General features: G+C 41.5%; 1 protein-coding gene across 2 annotated transcripts in view; it reads left to right on the forward strand.

Moving 5' to 3' along the window:
• Positions 1–2,651: 2,651 nt before the first annotated feature.
• Positions 2,652–21,978, forward strand: part of LOC309444350 (ubiquitin carboxyl-terminal hydrolase 12-like) — a 33,513-nt gene continuing 14,186 nt past the window's right edge. The window contains exons 1-3 of one of the 2 annotated variants that reach the window (XM_082062095.1): positions 2,652–2,814; positions 15,745–15,825; positions 20,950–21,163. In XM_082062095.1, coding sequence (XP_081918221.1) covers positions 2,767–2,814; positions 15,745–15,825; positions 20,950–21,163 — 343 coding nt within the window. In that variant the 5' untranslated portion in view covers positions 2,652–2,766. The remainder of the gene's footprint in view (positions 2,815–15,744; positions 15,826–20,949; positions 21,164–21,978) is intronic. The other variant, XM_082062096.1, reaches the window with a different exon arrangement.

Raw genomic sequence — 21,978 nt, forward strand, 5'->3', positions numbered from 1 at the left:
TTGGGTGTAATTATTCCTCATACATTTTACAAAAGGAGTAACAGATGAGCAGAGCCAGCGATCATGCTAAGATCCCAGCATGCTGGGGAAATGATGATTGTTGCCACTCTTTCCCTTCTGCCCAGTACTGGCAAAAATCATCTTTCTTGTGAAAGTCTATTTGCGATGGTCACATTTCCCTGCAGTACATCTCAGATGTTTTTGCACAGCACACTGATGTTACAGTGACACGGCTGGAGAAGCACAGCTCATTTCTGAGCAGAAAAGCCAAAGGTGGTGCTGGGGAAATGCCAGTTGCTTTGGCAGATGCTGGGATAAAACTCATAGCTGGCAGCTCATGTACACGTCCCCCGTTCCTGAACGTATTTCAAACAACAACAGATCCATCTTTGCAGCTTTGTCTGACCATTCTTTGCTGCAAACTTGGGGCGCAAAGGCCAGTTCTCACACTGCACTAAACACAAGTAGCATTTTCACCACCTTTTTCCTCATTGTTGGGAAAGGCAAATAAAAAGCATCTTTGCAGGAGGCAGGGAAGGAACAGAACACAACGTGATTTGCACGAGGAGCCAGTCTTTCTTTGGGCACTTGGGATGTCACCTTGCACGGTGCCTGATCATGGGCAAAATGTGTTAAAAATTCAGCCGCATGCTCCAGCAGTAACCTCAGCAGATGTTGTCTGGGGACAAGGCTGCTATTTTAGCACCATAATTGTACCCAGCACAAAGTTGTTCTGATCCTGAGGCCAAAGGGGAAGGAAGCGTCCTCAGATACTATTGTGACAGCTGTGATAAATCATATTTGATTCTATTTTGAGATGTAAGGGAAGTGATAATTTAAATATATAGTTCAGTTCGGTTAAACTCTGTACAAATTCCACTATTTCTGTATTTCCTGTCCCTAATTTTGTTGCATTGCTGTTCATGGAAACCCTGTAAGGAGCACGTGTCCTTATTCACTTTTAGCATATCTTGTAAGGAATTTTTTTTTTTAGGTTGCCAAATACTCTCCCTTGGGAGCCTGTAGTAGATGACGTGGAAAGTACAATGTGTATAAGAGAACATCGCTGCAGGCGGACAACTCAAATAGAACAGAAACATCTTGGCCTCATAAAAAAAAGTTGGTGCTTTGGAAACTGAACCATCCTTCCATCCCTGCAGAAATCGCCACGAGGTCAGGGCTGGAGTAAGGAACAGCGTGTGGAAACTGTCCTGTCTCGGTGATGGTGTGTGTGGCGCACAGCGTGACCAGGGGACTTCCAGCCACTTCATCAGCACTTTTCAACAGTGCTCCATTTCTAGTTAGCACGAAATACAAGCCGGGCTCCTTTCAGGTTTGACACAATTCTGTAGATATTAATCAGTCAAATGACAAACATTTCTACCCATCCCTGGCTCCATTCCTCTGATATGTATTTGCTTTGAGTATGCACTGCACAAAGTGCTTTATGGTGACATGGCAACATTTTTCGCTCCTTTTCCTGCTGGGTTTACAATAGACACTGTTGTCATTTGTAGCGCTGTGCTCTGAAAGAGCCCTTTTTGTGATTTTGCTGAAAGGAGGACATGTGTTGCAGAACAGCAAAGGATTACTGGTGCAAAACCGCTCTCTGACTCCACCATTGCTCTGGGCATCGCTGTAAAAACCCATTTGTGGACAGCAGGATGACCATGAGCCAACACTGGGCCCTTGTGGCCAGGAAGCCAATGGTACCTGGGGTGGATTAGAAGGGGGTGGTCAGTAGGTCAGAGAGGTTCTCCTGCCCCTCTGCTCTGCCCTGGGGAGACCACACCTGCAATATTGTGTCCAGTTGTGGCCCCTCAGTTCCAGCAGGACAGGGAACTGCTGGAGAGAGTCCAGCGCAGCCACCAAGATGCTGAAGGGAGTGGAGCATCTCCCGTGTGAGGAAAGGCTGAGGGAGCTGGGGCTCTGGAGCTGGACAAGAGGACACTGAGGGGGGACTCATTCCTGGGGATCAATATGGAAAGGGGGAGTGTCAGGAGGATGGAGCCAGGCTCTTCTCAGTGACAACCAATGATAGGACAAGGGGCAATGGGTGCAAACTGGAACACAGGAGGTTCCACTTAAATTTGAGAAGAAACTTCTTCATGGTGAGGGTGTCAGAGCCTGGCCCAGGCTGCCCAGGGAGGTTGTGGAGTCTCCTTCTGTGCAGACATTCCAACCCGCCTGGACACCTTCCTGTGTAACCTCATCTGGGTGTTCCTGCTCCATGGGGGGATTGCACTGGATGAGCTTTCCAGGGCCCTTCAACCCCTGACATTCTGGGATTTGTGAGTGCTCACAACCACTGAAAAGCATCTCAGGGAACACAGAGTTTCAGCACGCACCATTTCGGTGCTCTAGGTGTCTGCGGTTTCCCTCGCTGGGGGGTTTGACAACATCCCCCAACTCCCCAACACCGGCACTGTGAGAACGGCACCTTCCAGCCGTTTCACCGGTGACGCACGGGGCCTCCAGCCACCTCCCTGGGGGAGGGAACTGAGGCACCTCTTGCCATCCGCACGGACCGGGCCGGCCTGGAGCGAGGGGCCCAGGAGGGGCTGCGGGGAGGGCCGGGAGGCCGGGGGAACCCCGGCGGCAGCGGCGCGGGGCGCAGCCGGCGCCGTTTTAGCGCCGCACCGCCCGGCCCGGCCCCGTTTGGCGGTTGCGCCACCTGCGGCTCCGGCTGCCGCTGTCAGTTGGGCGGCTGCGTCCCAACATGGCGCCGGCGGCAGCGGCCGCGGGGCGCGGGGCCGCGGCGGGCGGATGGAAGTACTGACGACGGTCCGGAGACTCGCCTCCATCTGTACCATGGTGAGAGCCGCGGGGGGGCGGCGGGGCCGCCGGCCCCGCGCTGAGGGGCTCGGCAGGGCCGCAGCCGGAGCGGGGCGGCCTCGCAGGGGCGGCGGCGGGAGCGGGTGAGGCGGCGGCGGGGCCGCGGCGGGAAGGGGCGAGCGGGGCTGGAGCGGAGCGGAGCGGGCAGGGCCGGCCGGGCCGCGAGTCCGTGGTTCTGCGGGGGGATTAGGCCCCGGCCCGGGGAGCGGGGAGAGGCGTGGGGAGCTCGCTGCAGAAAGGAGAGCTCACGGGGGATGTGTCAGCTCCCAGAAATATGTGCTTAGGGCAGGTGGATGCTCGCTTTCAGGAAATGAAGGAATTATCGAGCATAAATTATTTTTCTGGGTCAGGTCGCAGTCGTTTGTTGTGATAACTGAGCTCAATTTAAAGGTCGTTACACCAGTTTGTAGAAGCTCTGTAATCATTTCACATGAATGCACATAACAGGGTGTCATCCATGTTACCAATGAAAATCTAGCAAGGGGAGACTGATAATTGCATGATTATGCAGAATTTTTAATGAAGTTACATTGCTGCATAATAGAGGCCAGTAAGTGGTTTGTCTAGTGCTGAAGCACACTGACTCATAGGAAAATATTGCAACTTGATACGCCATCAAAACATTTCACAAAGATTCTTACTGTAAGGAGTTTAGTCAGTATAAACTATAACAGGGGGTTGAATTGTCAAAATCCAACTTAGAATCAAGCTGAGGGTATTCAGTTTTGGTATTTTGGTTTTCGTAATCCTGCATCTTAATTGCTCTGAGTGGTCAGACATCAGGTTTAGATCTCACCTGAAGCAGTAGCAAAGCAGAGGGCCGGTCGCCCTGTGCAAAGGGGCTCTTGTCTTCCAACCTGCTGAGACTGATTTCACACGTGTGTAAAGCATGCAAGGTTTTCCTCTTTCTTTTCCATGTAGGTACTGGCTGCTGGTTTTGATTAACTTGCGATCCAGTTGAACAAAGCCGCAGTGGTTCTGTACAAATCCGTTTGCAGTTTCATAGTAACACTCTTAACAAGAGATTATTTTCTTTTTAAATTTGTGGCAATGGATACCTGATCTTAAAGTTTGAAGCACTGAAGATTTTCCAGAACTTTACACTTTACTAATCTCACTAGATTTTTTGACAATATAATTTGCATTTTTAATTGCCCATCACAAACACAAGTGAAAATAAGGTCATGAGAGGTGGCTGAATCAAGACTTTGTTGGGGAGTTCTGCTCCCCAGAGGCAAGTGATGGACTCAGCCCCATGTAATATTTTGGATGCATTCCTGAGATCAGCTGACTGAGCCTCAGATTAAGAGGACAAGTGTAAGGCAACGCATTTTCCTGTGAGTATGTAGCCAAACCTGAATACAGCCATTCTGGTGCTCGTGATTTGGTTTTGGAGACTTTGGTTATATGTGCTCAATCTTGCATTCATTTCTGCTCCCACGCTTACCTTCGTTTTGGTTGGGATGACAGAAAGCTAAGCAGATACCTATAGCTTGCTAGTGCCCCTTCTCAAACACTGTGGGTTTTTTCAAGAGACTTTTCACAATGTTGTAGCTCTTGGGGAGCCGGTTCTCCTTTTGCTGCTTTTGTTTCAAGTGGAGAACTTGTTTCATTTCTCTGCAGAAAAGGTTAGGCAGTGCTGCTGGCACTAAATGATTGTATTAAACTTGCTCCCAAATTTCTTATGTAGCTGTTTAATCAGATGTTATGGAATTTTTGAGCATCAGTGTTTTAGGTGCATGTGTAGCTTGGCTAAACTTACTGTCAATCTCACTTTTTTTTCTTCAGCTAGCCCAGGAAAAACAAGGCCTGGGTGCTGTATTTGAAAATTGAATCAGTTTAATAATCTACTTCAATTAATTTCCAGTAAGAGAAATCACTGTTTGCTTTGTCATGATGCGAATATGAAAAACCTAAGCCTTCTTTAGAAACACATGTAATTACATTAACAAAGTCCCTTTGGGAAACTACGTTCTTCAGGATTATGCTAATATGTAGTGATTGTACAGTACTTTACATATTTGTAGTAAAATATGCAGTTTTCACCAGTGCTTCTAGTCATCATCTGCGCTTCAGGCTGGAAAACTGAAACACAGGTTTATGACATTCTCAGACCCCTTAGTCAATCAGTAGCACAGGGACTGGCGTTTCTGCCTTTCTGTCTCAGACGCTCGTCTCCAGTATCTTTTTAAAAATTAAATTCCACGCCTCAACTCGTTAGTAGACAGTAATGTAGTTATAACTTTAATCATATGCCCCTCCCTGAAATAACTTCCAGATTTTTGTGCTGCGGATCATCTCTCCTGTGCCCCATGACTGTTGCATTTCCTTTATGTGATCACCGTCCCTTTTTCAGCGATTCCTTACCGTTCATGTGGCACCTATAGCATTGCGAAGATTGGAAACTCATAGGAAAATACTTGTCCATTTTGACTTGTCCATATGATTCATTGTTTTGGTAAAGCTGCTGTCGCCTATGGCAAGACACGTCCATAGCCAAGAGCTACCAACTAGAGCTCTGCTGCGTCCCTTTGACTTAATTTCATTTCCCAGCCCTTATCTTTCCTGTGGACTTCAGGAGCTTCTGTTTTCTTTTTGCAAGCAACTGCAGAATTAAGTGGGAAAGTGAAATAGAAAGCACTGTTACATTATTTTGTTACCCTTCATGAAAAATATATAGCTCCTGTTTCAAAAATATTTCAAAGCGATGTCTTTGTAGTTCTGTGGCACACACGTGGTCGTGGACAGATGTGAATCCTCTCTTGACTGAGGAGAGCGGACAGGGAGGGCTGAATTTCCATGGGTCTGACTGCGTCATCTAATTCAGGACACACCTCCAGGGGGCTGAGGCCATCGAACTGGGGTATTGAGTCAGGAATTGGGGTTTTCTTGTTGCATTGACATTTTTTTGTTGTTGGAGAAGCAGAACAGAACATTAGAACGGAGCAAAATGTGAATTATAGATCTGATCTTGTCCTCTCTGACTGCTAATTTTGTATAATAAAAAGTCTGTAGTAAGCTGTTAGCAGAAATATTGGCGTTTCTGGTAGGCTAATTAGAGACACTTCCCCTAGATTCATGTCTAATTGTTTGCTAAACCTGTAAGACATGCCTGAAGAACTCAAATCCAGTGTACAAATTGGTCATAGTCTTATTCTACTCCTCTGAATCAGTACAGCACGGGTGTAATTATTAACTTCAGTGCTAGAGAGAAGATGACTGAATCATTTGTAAGTAACGCATTTCCATTTGCCGCCTGAATAATTTACATTATTCAGTTCAAGCAGGGCTTTCGTGTTGCTGATGTATGTTTGCCTTGCTGCTGTTTCACCTGTATTTATAGAACTCTGGTTTAGCTTTATCAGTGGAATAGCATTTATGGCTGGGAAGGCATCACTCAGGAAGGGAGGATAAAAGCAGAGGTAGCTAAGCAGACTTCTGTTTCCAGCAGTACTCTGCTTCTTGATTGACTTGTTAAGCTAAAGGGAACAAATATTCATCTTTGGACTTAAAACTCAGCTTAAAAATAACCTGCTTTATTTTAAGGGAAAAAAAAAGCAACAAAACCACATGTGTAAGCCATTGCAAAGCAGTTAGTAAGTCACTTTGTGCAAGGTGTTTCGTGGGCTGTTTGTACTCTGGTTCACTGCTGCGTCTGTGATGGGTGGTTGTTGATGTGTTCTCCAGATTTTGGACTCGCAGCAGTTTGGAGATGGCAGCCTGTGCAAAGCAGCCAGCCAGGCTGCAGGTACCCGCCAGCTCCGGTCCATAATATACAGCTTTGCTTTGAATGATTTTTTTAGGATTTTGCAGGAGTCCTGAACTACTGCATGGACTAGTTTCTTCTCCTATTCCGGTGTCTGTTTTGTCCCAGATTGCCTATAAACTTCTAGATTTCTTGACTTTCCTTTGGAAAATGAGAGATCATAACTGTGTTGTGCCATGAGGAAACTATGTGCAGTATATGATTCATTAGTTGAAGCTAGATATTAATTATACTAGAGGTCCTTTACTACAGAGCTGTTACAATTAAAAAATGAAGTGTGAATACCCAGGAAAAGATGTCAACATAGCAGTGGAGGTAGTTCAATGTGCTCTATATTATTGAATCTTTCTTGTTTTGTTCTTTGGTCAGGATTTGGGGCAGATGCTTTTAATACAATGAATTCATCTGTATTTATATTAATATGAACATCACTTAGTATTTGTTCCTGTTGAAAAGTAACTGGCTTTCAGTGTTTGCTCTTACAGATGTCAGTTTGGGAGATTCCTGAACTTGTTGCCAAAACAAAGGGCTAAATAAAAGGGATCATTGTTTGGTTTCTTATGTCGTATTTTATATTTTCAGCTCCTTTCCTAGTGAATTATCCACTTAGCCTCCCATCCACTGAGTTGTGAATATATACACATTCAGATCCATTGATGGGCCCTGTGTCTGAATTTTACTGCTGTACCTCTGTGGCTGTTTAACTTGTACATGCGTAATCTGTGAAGTTACAACCTGTTAATAAATCCGTAGTGCTTTGCCTTCCATCAGCATCCACTTCCTTGCTTCTTACAGTATTGTTTCTGCCCTGTTTGATGTGTGAAGGTCGTGAGAAAATCTTATTCCCAGCTCACAAAAGAACAGAACTGGTAAACATTTGGCCTGGGGTGCACCTGTAGATCTGTTTGTGTTTGTTCTTTTGGAGAGCCGAAAAGCTGCACAATATCTCAGAGCTGTGCTAGCGAGACATCCTCTCTTCTGTGTGTTGCAAGGTCTGGAGAAATCTTGTGAAGCTCTTCTCGGGTGGATGAACTGGCTGTGAACACTTTGGTGATCTTGGAGACAGTGGCCAAGAAGAGGGAAATGGGTTGCATACAGTAGGACTTTAGAGGCTGAGACTAAGCAGCAGCTTCCATATTTCTTACCCTTCATCCAGCATCCTTTCTATATGTCCTTTTTATAGCAACCTGGCTTTACTATTTAATGTTAAGGAGCATGAAATTACAGAATTTCACGAGTGTATGCGACTTGCTTTACATCTGTAAGTGAGGCGTAGATCCTTCGACCTTGCAAGACCAGCTCCTAATTGAATAAACATTGACATACAACAGTTTATAAAGCATTCTGTATTAATTTATTTAAAACACTCCAACTAAGACTTCAGATTTTAAACCCTTCAGAGTAGTCAACTTATTTTGAAATACAGCTTTTTCTAATTTCCCTGTGGTCGCCATGATATTGGCAGTAACCAAAGTGTTCCATAAGCTTGGCTCACTGTCGAAGAGAGGGCAAAGCCGGGCGTTCCTGCCTGTAAAGTCTGTGACACTGTTACACCTGCTCCTTTCAAGATTATCAGCTTGTTTTGCATGCATAAGCACGCTAAGCGCTGGCATCCAAAGTTCAATTTACCATAATTTGTTATGCCTAGAGCGGCAGCCTTCCTGGATGTGTGAGAAGGGATAATTTCAAAACCTAAATCACATTGACTGATAGCTGAGCTGACAACTCTTTTTATCTGACTTCAGTGCTACACAACCAAGGAGTTTTAAAAGGTGGGGAAGCAACATCTCATTCTGTGTTTAGAAAATCATGACAGTATGTTCTGTAAACTTCCAGAAATCCAGCCTCAGCTCTGCTCCTTTCTGCGATCCCCCACATAGTATTTCTAATAGTCCTGAAGCTGGAACTATTATCACAGCTAACACAGCAATTTAAGTGCAGGCAGACTTTATGAAATGCATCATCTCCTTCAGCTTTCTTTCCTGAAAGGCTTTAAGTAGCTCTGTCTTGGCCTACATTTTTTAATTTTCCTTTTTGTTTTGTTTGTTCACTCTTTAAAAGACAGTCTGCAGTCATGCAGTGTATTTAACCAACTAAATGTCTTTCCCTTTTTTGTGTTTCTTGAAGAGAAATGTCTTTTGCAGGCAGGTGCATGCGCTGTGCTCAGTGGGAATAAACTGGTTCCAATCCAAAAGCTGAATTACTATGGTATCGAGCCCAAACTAGTATATCATAAGGGATTTTTATTTCAACAAGCTGTTACACCAAACATGCTACTCTGTTCTGAGCCTGCATGCAGCTGTCATAAAAGTGTAGAGATATCCTAAGTTGCAATGCTTTAATTACTTCATTTGAACTGAATGATATTATTTGCAATGGGAGAAGGATGAAAGGCTTGTGTAAAAGCATACAATGTGGAAATTAATATTTTGCACTGAACAAAAAAACCCAGTAATTTATCCTTGAAGGAAGACTGTATCTTCAGACTTCCATGGACTGCATGGAGTGCTTTAAATTACCTGGTTCTCTATAGCTCGTTAAAAGTAATCGGGTGATGATATTAGTCTTGTATATATTTTAGATAGGGCTAAAGAAGCTGAAGTATGTAGGCAAGTATAGGAAACTACAGTTTAAATGTTATACAATGGACATATAGGAGTTCTTCTGGGACTTTGAGAGCAGTAATACAAATACATACAGATTTCAAGAGTTCACTTCTGAAAATCCCCTGCCGTCTACAAATGAACTGTAAATGGAACATCTAAAATAAGCAAGACGGTGATTTACTCGGACTCGGTAGATTTTGTCAGGATCATTATTGTTAAAAAGAAACTAACTGCAATTTTGTGGTTGTAGTTTATGAAAATGCGAGAAGGGCTTCGTGGTTCTACTTACTTCTTGTACTTTAAGCCACTGCTTCATCCTTGTTAGCATTTAAAAAACTCTGGTAGCATTTGTTTGTCCAGTGTCCTGTCTTGCTTAGGTATCTCTAAATTTCAATGTCCTTCTAAGAAACCAGGCAAATCTTTAGTATGCTGTCCCATTCTGTTGAGCTAATAAGGAATGGTTAGAAATCCATTGACAATCTGCTGTTGCGTGGATTTTCCTGCGTAATTTCAAACCCATTGTATAGTTAGAGCATGTCAGAAATGCTGCTTGCACCGCTACCTCCTTTAATGACTATTTTGATAGGGTGTTTTTTTTTTTGTATCTTCACTTACTATCCCTCTTCTTTCACCATAGTTGTTTCTTGTTTTCTTACAGTGATTTTTTCAGCCTGTGCCATGAATGTGCCACACACCCACCTCTACAGCGTAGCAAATGCACCCAGTTATTGGTAGCTGGTGAATTGTGCTAATGTGAGACACTCCACTGTTCCATCCAAGCAGGTGTGAAACCAGCACCCTCCAAAATGTGCAGGACGACGACCTGAGCCCTCCTGTGCTGTCCTAACCCTTGACAGAATCACAGCACTGCACTCTTTGCCGTCATCTGCTCTGTGCTGGTTTTCTCTTTCATTTTATACCCTCAGTGCCTCTCACTGCTCGAGCAGCAGCACAGCCTTGACCTGATTATTTTTGCCAAGAGCTCTGAACAGCAGCAAGGATACCCAATGTTGAGTTAATTTTGATCCTTTTCTTACTGCAGCTCAGCAGCAGCTGCTTCATTCTCATAAGGTCTGCTTGCGTGCTTATCAAGACAGTACAACCTTGCTTTTATAACCATTCCCACATCTGCAAAGTTACCTTGATACTAGCAAAAAGTAAATACTTATAAATGGAAGTGTGAATTCCTTCAAAGTGTGAAAGTGTTAGTTCAAGATAAACAATTTGGATTGGTAATGTTGCTTTGTCTGTAATAATCCACTTTTTCTCAGCCAAGTTTTGTGGACGATCACTGAAACTTAATAAAATCCATAGCACTGAAAATGGAAGAAGTTCTAACTTGAAGCGGGACCCGTGTGGATGCCAGCCGTGGATTTCTCTCATCACTTGACCCTAGTTCATGTTGTGAGCTGTGTAGTTGTTCCTAATCACTCCCAGCTGTTCTTCTGTAGCTTCAGAACTCTTCAGCTCTGGGCCTTATTATCACTTCTACTGTAAAGCTACTTATGCAAAGTGAATAGAAAAGTGATAACTTTTCTTCATCTCCCAACAATAATTTCTTCTTATGCCTCCTCTCAGAGAAGTGATACAATCGATAAACCCTGGTCTATAGGAATAATTACAAATTCAAATAAGCTTAAGGGTATAGAAGTATTTAAGCCCCTGGAAAATGTTGATACAGTTCCAGTTCCGAAATAATTTAAATCTAGACCAGGCAAAATATTCATTTTCTTTGCAGGAGTAGTCGCAAACTGTAGAGCTTATAAGAGACTGTAATGCCTGAGCGTACTTGTTTCTTATCTCGTTTGGGTGATGCAATGAGTTAGCAGTGTAATCTGGCTAAAGAAATAGAAGTCTACTACTATTTTTTCTACTTGCGTGGTGTATTGAACTGGAAATAAATCTCTAAGACTTCTCTACCGAGCAAAAAGGACTCACAGCTTGCAAGTTGGAAGGCTTGATAGGTCTCTGTTCTGGTTTTGATGGGTTATTCGGTTAGAATTTCAGCTATACTGTGGGGTCACTTCATCCGTGATGACTTGCTTAGACAGCTACCTCAGGTAAGACTTTCTGAAACTGGTCTTTTCATATCCCTTGTTACTTTACTGTCCTTTTTGGCTTTACCAAACTCAACAAAACCTGCCTCAGAGACCTTTTGGTGTTCTTTGGGTAAATATTAGTTTTAATTCATCCTGTCTTCCCTATATCTCATACATATCTAATGCTGGTGTGATGTCCTCACTGAGTTGGTATGAAAAATGGAGAAAAATTTGAATATTACCAGTTCCCTGTGCTTTTGTTTGCTAATTTAAAATCCATTATATGGGATTGTTTTAAGGGTGTTCTTTTCTGATGGAAATCAGCGAGCACAAATGTTCTTGGATAGGTCCCTTTTTTAATCAGCTATGACAGAAAATATTTTATTGTTGTTTTTCTGGGGCCATCTTGGCCATTGTTAATCGTATCTATTATTCCGAACTGCTAAAATAGTTCAGATGGACCAGGCAGCTTTCCATTCTTCTATTCGATTAATAGAGCAAGAACTGTGGAAACCACTGAGCTGAGCTTGCCTGCTCTCTGGATTCAAAGGAGATGTGAACAGAGTATGGGAGCTCTTGAAAAGTGCAACCAAGCTCCAAGACATCGCTTTAAGTCACAGTAAATTCTAGAAGATTTAAAATCCTGATTGCAAGTTGCTGAAGCTTCAGTTGTCACCTCCCCCAGCGATATGGAAGTGTTAAATTTGCATCTATCTGGGAGTCTAATTATATAAGCAAAACAGTATTGCTGCTTTAGTTAAACTAGGAGGATGTTTTCCTTGTCAAGTAATTACATGTTGACTGTATAAATTTGTGGTTTGTTCCTGCTCACAGAGCCGTGTACAGAAAGTTTGATCGTCTCTTCCTGAACCAGAATAACAGAGCAGATACTTGAGAGCATTTCCTTGGAGCTCCTGGAAGTCTCAAGGATGTTCCTCCGGGGTTTTTATAAGATGTATTTATTTGTCTTGCTCTAGCAATGAGAAGTCAATTCTAATCTCATGCATTAAACTTTATATTTAGCTGTATTGTGGTGTACATTATTTGCTTAGCTTTTATATGCCAACCAAACTCAATTGGTATGTATTAGTGATATTTTTTGGTCATTTCTTTATTGCTCCCACAATGTGTGTCATAGTTTAGCAATACAGTATTGATTTTCTTATGTTTTTAGATGTATAAAGTACTGTAAGATGCAGAATAGTTTGTGGCACCCCAGAAGAGATACATCTCTCTTGATTCACCAAATAACCAAGTATAAATTTTCATACTTTGGATGCTTGCCACTTTTGTTAGATTCTATTTCTAGATGAGAAACATGACTTTTATGTTTCCAAAATTATGAAGCATGTATTGTTTCTTATGGACAAATATTTATGTGATTTGAGGCAGAAATATTTATCTGGATGGAAAAAATTTGGAGTGGGGGTGGGAAAATGTGTATAACACCTATCGGTCTGAAAACAAAGCTGCTTATTAGGCTTCATTACAGCAAGACACGATTCATGCTGCACTAGATCTCATCTCCGGTTGGTTAATTTGCTATCGCACATTTAGTTGTAAAGGTGACGGATTGTGAGTAGCTGAGCGTTGACTCCAGTTGCGCAGCCTTACAAGTGTCTTATGTATTTCCATGCTGATACGTGACCAAGGCCAATTTGTGCTGTCCCCATAAAGTGCTTTTTTCCCTACGTACTCGTTGCCTTGTGTAGTGTAGATCTGGGCGTTGACTCCAATGATAAATCGCTCTATATTGTTTGCGCTGTTGGTATTTTACTGTGGTATGCTAGGCATGTGCATCCTAAAGAGCCTCTTCAGTATGTTACATATTATTTAATTTGCAAGTTTGCATCTTCAGAACTATTTATGACTCGGTTGTAATTTTGATTCCTCCCACAATTGCTTTCAGTCTCCTGTTTGGTTTTTATGATTTTGGTGTGCTAATTTATAATCTTCTCTGACAAGAAACTTCAGAAGCATTGCAGCTAAATGTCAGGTTAATTTAGCTTCTGTGGCCGATTGACTTTAGCATTTGACTTATTAAGAAAAGCTTAATTTTTGATCTGCCCCTGCAGTGAACTTACCCAAACGTACGAAGTTTGAGCAGTAGATAAAAGGAAGCGCTTGAAAAAAAGCCACATGTAGCCTGTTAGATTAAATGGATAGATACATGTGGAACATGGGTTGGTGGTTTCATTGAACTGCAATAGTGCTTTATGGTAGGTTATTAAATTCCTTATAGCATACTTTTGATAAAAAATTCAATTTTATTTTTTGTTCAGGTATTTGTTCCATATATTGCTTTATAGACTGGAGTATTGGGGTTGTCTGGTTTCACTAGTTCTGTAGGTTGTGGTACCTGCTTATTCGTTTGTTTCTCCAATACAGTGTCGGTGATTGTGGAGGAGATCAGAAGACAGTTCAGAGCAATTTAAACTGAGCTTCGTAGGCTTGCAGATTTTACATACGTCCCTTCCTTTATCTTGCCACAAAGAGAATATATGAGTAAAGGAACCTCACTGAGCAGTCAGGTCTGATTTCAAGGCTGAACATTTTTCAAAACCAGCATCACCTCTTGTTCACTTACATAGTACGTGGGTTATAAATTTATTACAGTATTACCCAAAGTCACAGGGTTGATCAGAACAAGATGAGTGAAGAGCTGAACTAAATTTGGAGGGAGTTGTATCAGCCATTCTTCCTTGCAGATTTGCAGATGTCTCGGTTTGGTGCGGGTTTCTTGGGGGGAGATAATGGAGGATAAATGAGGCACTGGATGCAGGGAAACAAATGAGAGGAGCTGCTTGAACTGGCACTGATGCCTCAGAAAATGTCTGTAGAATTGCTGCTTGCAAAGCCTCTTGCTTGTAAATCTTTAAGCACCTAGTGAACGTGTTTGTGGTTTTTATAGTACCCAATTTTGAGCCTTCCGCATTTTGTGTCTCTTTTTAATATATGTAATTTACTGTAAATCTGATATGGGAGATCCAACTACAGAGTTTCCATTCCACCTTTTAAACTAGATTATTTCTTGGTTTCTTTCCTGTTTCGTAGAAGATTTTTAGCTATTTCTTTGGTAATGGCAATCTAGATGGACCTGTCCATACAGTCTCTCCTTGTCTGTGGTTTACATTAATAGCAGAACGCTAATGGAAGTGATGGAAATATTTGCTCAGCAATTAAAAAACATTACCAGCTTCAGGGAAATAGAGGAATTGAATTGTTTGGAACAGTAATTTTTGTTTGTTTAGTGCTTTTTTGGGGCGCCTTAAGGTGGCTCACCCATGCAGAAGGATCTCTGTTTACAGAAGGTTATAGCTGGAGTGACTTGGATATTTGAAATACAAGGCAAGAATCCAAAGTGCTTGGATTCTGCGTTGAATGATGGCAGCTCCTTAGACAACAGCACAGATGCAGCTTAAGGACTGTTGGAAGATCAACAAGAAACATTAGAGAACAAGGTGGAGTGGGATGAGGGAAGGTTCCAAATCCCAAGTGAGAGCTCAGCTATAACGTATTGGTGGATTAAAAAAAAAGGGGGTGAAAATGGAAAGAGAGGTTTATAAACCACTTTGAGTGGCAAAGTTAAAACTGAAACTAAAATCCTTCTATGCTTTAGTTCTTGTTCTGTGTGACAAATAACACTATATGGATCTGTAGTGGTATTTTTCAGTTATATCAAAAATAGTGAGTTCTGTCCTTATTTGCTGGAGACACAAGGATGTATCAAAATGTGCTGTAAGCTTAATGCCATGTTCTTAAATCACGAATGGCAAACCCAAAGCCCTTCTGGTGATCTGAGTTTGAGCAATGACCGATAAAATTATCCTTTCCATTCTTTTTGTAATCCTGCTCCACTTTTCCATTAGGATTTTCCAGGAAGAATATGAAAACATTCTAATATTTCTAATGTGTCAGTGAAGGCAAGATTTTTCCAAGAATTCTTTGCATGAGATGCAAATCATAAACAGCCACATCAAACCTTTTGTGCATCGAGATCACAAAAAGGTGGTTTTTCTTTCGTGGGATTTGTAGCCCATATGGTTTGTGTCCTCTAGATTGATAAGTTCCCTGTGTGTCACAAGTTTCTTTATTTGTACAATGCATTCTTGACTAAATTTAAATTGGTGTTGCTAAGTCACTGTGGGTAACCTGAAGTCTTAAGTGAAAACAAATTTATTGTTGTTAGTTTTCAAATGAACTCAAATGCCAAACCCCCCTTTGTTAAATCAGATAGCTCTAATTGGGGCTGATGAAGCTGAGTTTTCAAGAGAAACCGTGTTACCTTTTATAATAATAAAGCATCATATTGATTTCATTTTGAAGAACATCAGAAGCACAAGATGCTAATTCTCTATGGAAGTATCTTATTTTCTTAGCTTCTTTGTTTTTTATAGGAGTAGTACAAATTCTGTTGGATTTTTTTAGGAAGTTTGTGTTTTTTTTCTCTAACATAAGCATTATTTCTAATATCTAACATAACATTATTTCTTTATAGGGCGCCAATGCCTCTGCTTTGGAGAAAGAGATTGGTCCTGAACAGTTCCCTGTGAATGAGCATTATTTTGGTTTGGTTAATGTAAGTGAATTTTCTATGCTTGAAATGCTGGGTTTTAATTCATATCATAATTTTGGTAAGCTTCTCTGTTAGAAACATATCTGTGGGCACTTCTAACTTAAAAGCGGACTCTGCATACACACCACATCCTACAATATGGTGCTGTGCCTTGTTATTAACCAAGATATAAATGTCATCTTAAATACAGAAAAATAAGTATATATATTATGAAGTCTTTGAGAGAAACCTTCCTATTCAGGTACGTTTCTAATTATAGGATTGTAATATTTAGCTGGAAAGGGCACTAACTCATTATGTATGTGCATTGTTCATATGTTCTTCTAGAGAAGAGAGATTTGATGCTACAGTGTAAAATTTGAAGCTTTTAAATGGAATTTTGAGCTTTAAAAATGAAAATGTGTTACTTTTCCAAAAAGATATTGCTCGTGGGATTAGTGGAAGTTCTTCTATGCAAGAACATAGTCAGGAGATGGCATTGGCTTGGTCAATAATTTTCTTACATGTAGTAATATGCCTTCTTTATTTTTTGACAGCCTTGTGTAACAGTGAATCCTTCTGAAAAGCTGTATTTTTTGGTATCTGTCAGTTTGTGTAGAGCTCACTTGCCTGGGATCTGTTGGACAATAAGAATTGTCTGCCTAAATTGCCTATGGGGAGAATGGAACATTGATGTTGATCTTGCCAGTGCTTCTGGAGGAGAAAGGCAGGCGTTGCACCTGTGACATCTTTTACCAATTAATATAGGAAGCTGGTTAACAGAAACACTAATTCCATGGCATCATATTCATTATGTGACACTACAATTTTTGCAAAACTCGTGAAAAACATAAATATACTTCTGTTTGCTGGTGGTCTGGGTACATTTTGTTGAAAATGGAAAGATATTTTGTTTGACACACCAAATAAGGTTAACGTAACAGTTGAAGTGTTATTTGTTGCAGCTTGTTACAAATGCATTTAATTGACTTCTGTGTGGGTTTCTAGCGGTTTGTGCTCTCAGACACCAAACTGTCTAAACACGTTGTTATATTCCGTAAGTATGGTGTTAACGGCCATTCCAAAGCTGCTGAGGTTTGCGCCATAATGAGAAAAATGGAAGGCATCTCCAATTGTAACATAAATAGCCAAGCGATGAATAGTGCAAAGAGGAAAAAAATAGCATTCTAAAAATAACCAGAATTATTATAACCGCATCCATTCTCTGTTTTGAAGGACAAAATATTACTAATACTGTTGTGCTTTGCTTCTTGCAACCAGTTTCTTTAGGTTTATCGTTTTCACGCTGTTTTTCTGCAGAACTTTTTCCTGAGTTATTTCTAGTTCTTTCATGTTTTGAAGGTAATTGGAGCACTTTAAAGAAGGCAGTTTCATGGCTTCAGCATCACTGCTGGTAAATGTGGTTGCATTGCAAATAGAATAAAGTGTTCACACACACAGAATCACACACAGAATCGACTGGGTTGGAAAAGACCTCAGAGATCATCAAGTCCAACCCTTGGTCCAACTCCAGTCCACTGACTAGATCATGGCACTAAGTGCCATGTCCGATCTCAGTTTACAAACCTCCAGGGCCGGTGAGTCCAGCACCTCCCTGGGCAGCCATTCCAATCCTGACCACTCTGTGCAAAGAATTGCTTTCTAATCTCCAGCCTAAATTTCCCCTGGCAGAGTTGAAGCCCATGCTCCCTTGTCCTATTGCTGATGCCTGGGAGAAGAGCCCAATCCCCACCTGGCTGGAACTGCCCTTCAGGTAGTTCTAGAGAGTGCTGAGCTCAGCTCTGAGCCTCCTCTTCTCCAGACTAAACAACCCCAGCTCCCTCAGCCTCTCCCCATAGGTCTTGTGCTCAAGTCCCTTCCCCAGTCTTGTTGCTCTTCTCTGGACCCGCTCCAACACTTCAATATCCTTCCTGACCTGAGGGGCCCAGAACTGAACACAATACTCCAGGTGTGGCCTCCCCAATGCAGAGCACAGGGGAAGGATCACTGTCCTTGTCCTGCTGACCGCGCTCTTTTGGATACAGGACAGGATCCCATTGGCCTTCTTGGCCACCTGGGCACACTGTTGGCTCACGTTGAGCTTCCTGTCCATTAGTCCCCCAGGTCCCTTTCTGCCCGACTGCCACTCTGTGCCCAGCCTGGAGCACTGCAGGGAGTTGTTGTGGCCAAAGTGCAGCACCCGGCACTTGGCCTTGTTGAACTTCATCCCATTGGAATCCGCCCATTTTTCCACTCTATCCAGATCCCTCTGCAGAGCCCTCCTGCCTTCCAGCAGGTCGACACTCCCTCCCAACTTGGTGTCATCAGCAAATTTGCTGATGATGGTCTCAATCCCCTCATCTAAATCATCAATAAAGATGTTGAACCCACGGACAATGGAAGCCTTAAAATTTTCTTTTTATTTTTTTAAATAGTTATTTTCTCTTTGGATCTGTGAGCGGAACCAGTTTGCCTGCACTCAAACTGTTGCTAAAACCACCACAGAGTAAATGGGAGAAGGGTCAGACTGCTCCTTCCCAGACCCTGCTCAAATACATTACGTGTGACGTTGAACTGAAGTACGAGAGGGATGGAACAATGTTTTCATTCTAGAATTACATCTCGGTTTTCAGTTTTAAAAAGCTGCTGTCTTAAGCCTTCAAACTTTAGTTTTATGTTGAAAGTGTAAAATTGTACAAGTTCTTATAAAGGTAGTCTATGTTGACTCCAAATACAGTTTTAAGCAAAAAAAACGCTATGTTTTTGCATCTATTTAAAATACTTTTTTATACCAGAGAAACCATGACAAAAAAAATTAAAACCTACATGTTTGTACCTGTTTTTCCGTTGTAGTTTAGGTCACATTAGACTTTATACGCTATTTGTGTATTTGATCTGTGTGTTATAGATTTAGGTTTGGAAATATTCATCAGCCCATTGAGGACTGCTTTGCCAACCTGGTTTTGGGGCTTCTATCAAAGACAAATAGTTCGAACCCTCATTTTCTTTTTTTTTCTGAAGAATTCCTAGCACAGTTAAGGTCATGATTGGAAAAATCTGACTCTTTCGGACTTCTCAATGCAAACCACTTGAGGTTTGAAAGTGCGACAGTGCTATGTAATACTATTTATTTGTGGAGAACTCTCTACTTCAGAGAAGGGTAGATCAATAATGGAGAAATTGAGACATTTCCCAAAGCCCTGAACTGCTCAAAGTTGGAAGGATTGTGTTCCAGCTTGAAAAAAAAATCAGAGATGCTGAATTAAAATGCATGGTGTGGTCTTTTTGCAAAGTACTTGGCATGCAGTAAAATATCTAAAATAGATGTTGATTTCAGGAATAAAAGTTCTTCCATGTTACTTTATGTTAAGGTGGTAGACAACAAAAAGAGTTGAAATACTATTTAGAAGGACATTTTCAAAATCTAGACCATGCCATAAAGTGGATTTTTCACCATATCACACTGACTGCTGCAAAGCATCTTGCATCTTACTGGCAGCAATTTTAAAAGCTATTTGGATGGAATGTAAATTCTTTAACTCCTTTAACTCTTCCATGTAGTTTGGTTCTAATAATTTCTCTCTGTATAGATAGCGTCGAAGCAGGACATGTATAACCAGTCGACTTGTGGTTTTTTATATGATTTCACCATTAATATAATTCTGAAATCTCATTAACTACTTGCTTTGTAAACTTGTTTTGACTTAAGGTGCACCATGATGTTCTTTATTTCTTTTTTTTGTTGAGGTGGCTATTTTCTAGTTTCTTCTGTCTCTTATTTTTCTGGGATTATTATAGACTAATATATTAGATACCTCATCTGAAAACCATCATATTTAATCACACTTTCGGTAGTTCTCTTGCCCATTTTGTCTTCTATGCAAATTTAGTTAGCATGATGCTTATTTGTTTTCTTCGGCCGCTAACAAGCATATGAGTTAGTTTCTGTCCTAATTCACATTTGCTCAGCTTGCATATTTGTTTTCCTCATGTCAGTAAGTTTTAACTCTTGTTCTGTGTTGCTTGCATACGGTATGAATTAATGTTAATGTAACTATAATGCTGTAACCTTTTAAGCTGTTAATGTTCTGTTTCAGTCAGCAAACTGGTTATTATATTAACTTGAAATCATTCTGCTACAGTAATCACACTGAATTTTGGTGAACATTAGTGACCATATTCTCTGAGTACCACTTAACAAAATAGTCAGTGTTCCGTAGTGAGACTTTTATGCTCATTTTGTTTATTTAAAATACTTTGCTCTCAATACTCTTGAGATGCAGAATCTCATTGCCAGAATATCTGGGGACGGGCAAAGCCAGGATTTCTTTCGCTTTTTTGAAGCGACAGCATTGTACAATACAGTTGCACAATAAATTGCAAAGAGACATCTTTAAAAACCATGGTGTATTTCTTGGGGATGATACGGTAATATCTGAGTGTTTGCTCTGGTTGAGCAATGCGCAGCGCTGCCTCTGGAAGCTGTTATCACTGTCCTCCTTTCTCCAAAACGACTTCGGATACGGCAGATGTAAACCAGCTGCTCTTTGAATTTGCCTGCATCTTGTTCTTCTCATAATATTTCATTAGAAACAGGAAATGTTTAGCAGATACCTTGCTAACTATCTCTAAAAAGTACTTTGTGGATCTGACATGGGCAAATCTACCGTCTGAGGTCGTGCGTTGAGCTCGTTACTGTCCCACGGCTGGGACGCAGCGATGCAGATGGGCGCCGTGTGCCTGCGGATGGCTGCTGTCTCTTTCTGTTTCTCTGTCCCTCTGTCCCTGGCACATCAGCACCAGCAGGTTCTCCCGTCAGGATTAGTCACATGCTGTATCTGCACAAGTTTGATTTTGTGGTGAGCCCTCAACTGGATGTTTTTTTGTTGGTGCTTTCCTGCTTTTTGTGTGTGCTCAGCATCACTGTGACTGTTGCCTTCTCTTCCTTTTCTCGCTGTTACCAGCTGTGTGGATACAAGGATGAATCTCCTACACCACGCCTACATGTATTTCCCCAGTAAATGAGCTCTGACAGACAACCTTTCCATTTTCAGTATGTGACATTCTTAATGAGCAACCTTTCTTTGATTACTTCCTAACAGACCTAATATGAAAACGTTTGTTTTCCTTCTGTTCTGTTTTAACCAGTTCGGCAATACCTGCTACTGCAACTCAGTCTTACAGGCACTTTATTTTTGTCGTCCATTTCGGGAAAAAGTTTTGGCATACAAAGTGCAGCCTCGAAAGAAGGAAAGCCTCCTGACATGCCTCTCTGATCTCTTCAACAGTATTGCTACGCAAAAGAAGAAGGTGGGAGTCATCCCACCCAAGAAATTTATTTCCCGATTGAGGAAAGAAAATGGTAAATGAATACACGACTTTTTAATGCAGATTTAAGCATTGGATATTTAAGAATAGAAAACATAAACAGATTTCTTTTTGAGTGAGTCCAAGCTGTCAAGTTTTAACAGATTTCTGGAAGATTTTCAAACTCCTGTTTGCAGTGTGAATTTCACCACCTGTGTAGCACAGGAGCAGAGATTGTATCAGAACGGTGCTGTGTCGTAAGAGCATTCTCTAGATATCTCTGTTTCTGTACTTGCTCAGACCAGGCACAGAGCATTGTATGAGTCTCAGTGCTCCAGTTACTCCATGTTGGCATCATGTTCTGCAGAGGTCGGCTGCAAGTCAGCACGTTTGGGGTCTTTGCTGGAAACCATCATGGGCTAAACAGGCCTCACGGAGCTGATCAGAGTCTCTAAGGAAATTTAACCACCCTTAGCCTGTTTACTTATATTTGTGGTAGGATAAATTCCTTAGGATGAGAACTAGTGTTTATTTCCCAGGGCTACTTCATGAGGAAGGGTTCTGTATGTTGATTTATCATCTCTGCTTGAATTTGAAAAGATAACAAACTTACAGGAAGGGATTTTCGCCTAATGATGCTGGACTTAATGAACTAATGACCAAAGGCAGCAAATCTGAATTTCTCTATTTTTCTCCCTTCCCAAAGAAAAATAAAAGCAAAACAAAAAGCAAACCAACAAACCTAAAAACCAATCATGGTTTTCTTCAGTTCCAAGAAATGCCCAAACTGTTTCCTTTATGTTCTATTTCAGCTGCCTGTTTCTTGCAGCCTGAGGAATAGGTGAGGATAACCTAACATCTGTTGTGGGA

The sequence above is a fragment of the Streptopelia decaocto genome, assembly GCF_964273445.1.
Source record: "Streptopelia decaocto genome assembly, chromosome: 10".
NCBI classification, from domain to species: domain Eukaryota; kingdom Metazoa; phylum Chordata; class Aves; order Columbiformes; family Columbidae; genus Streptopelia; species Streptopelia decaocto.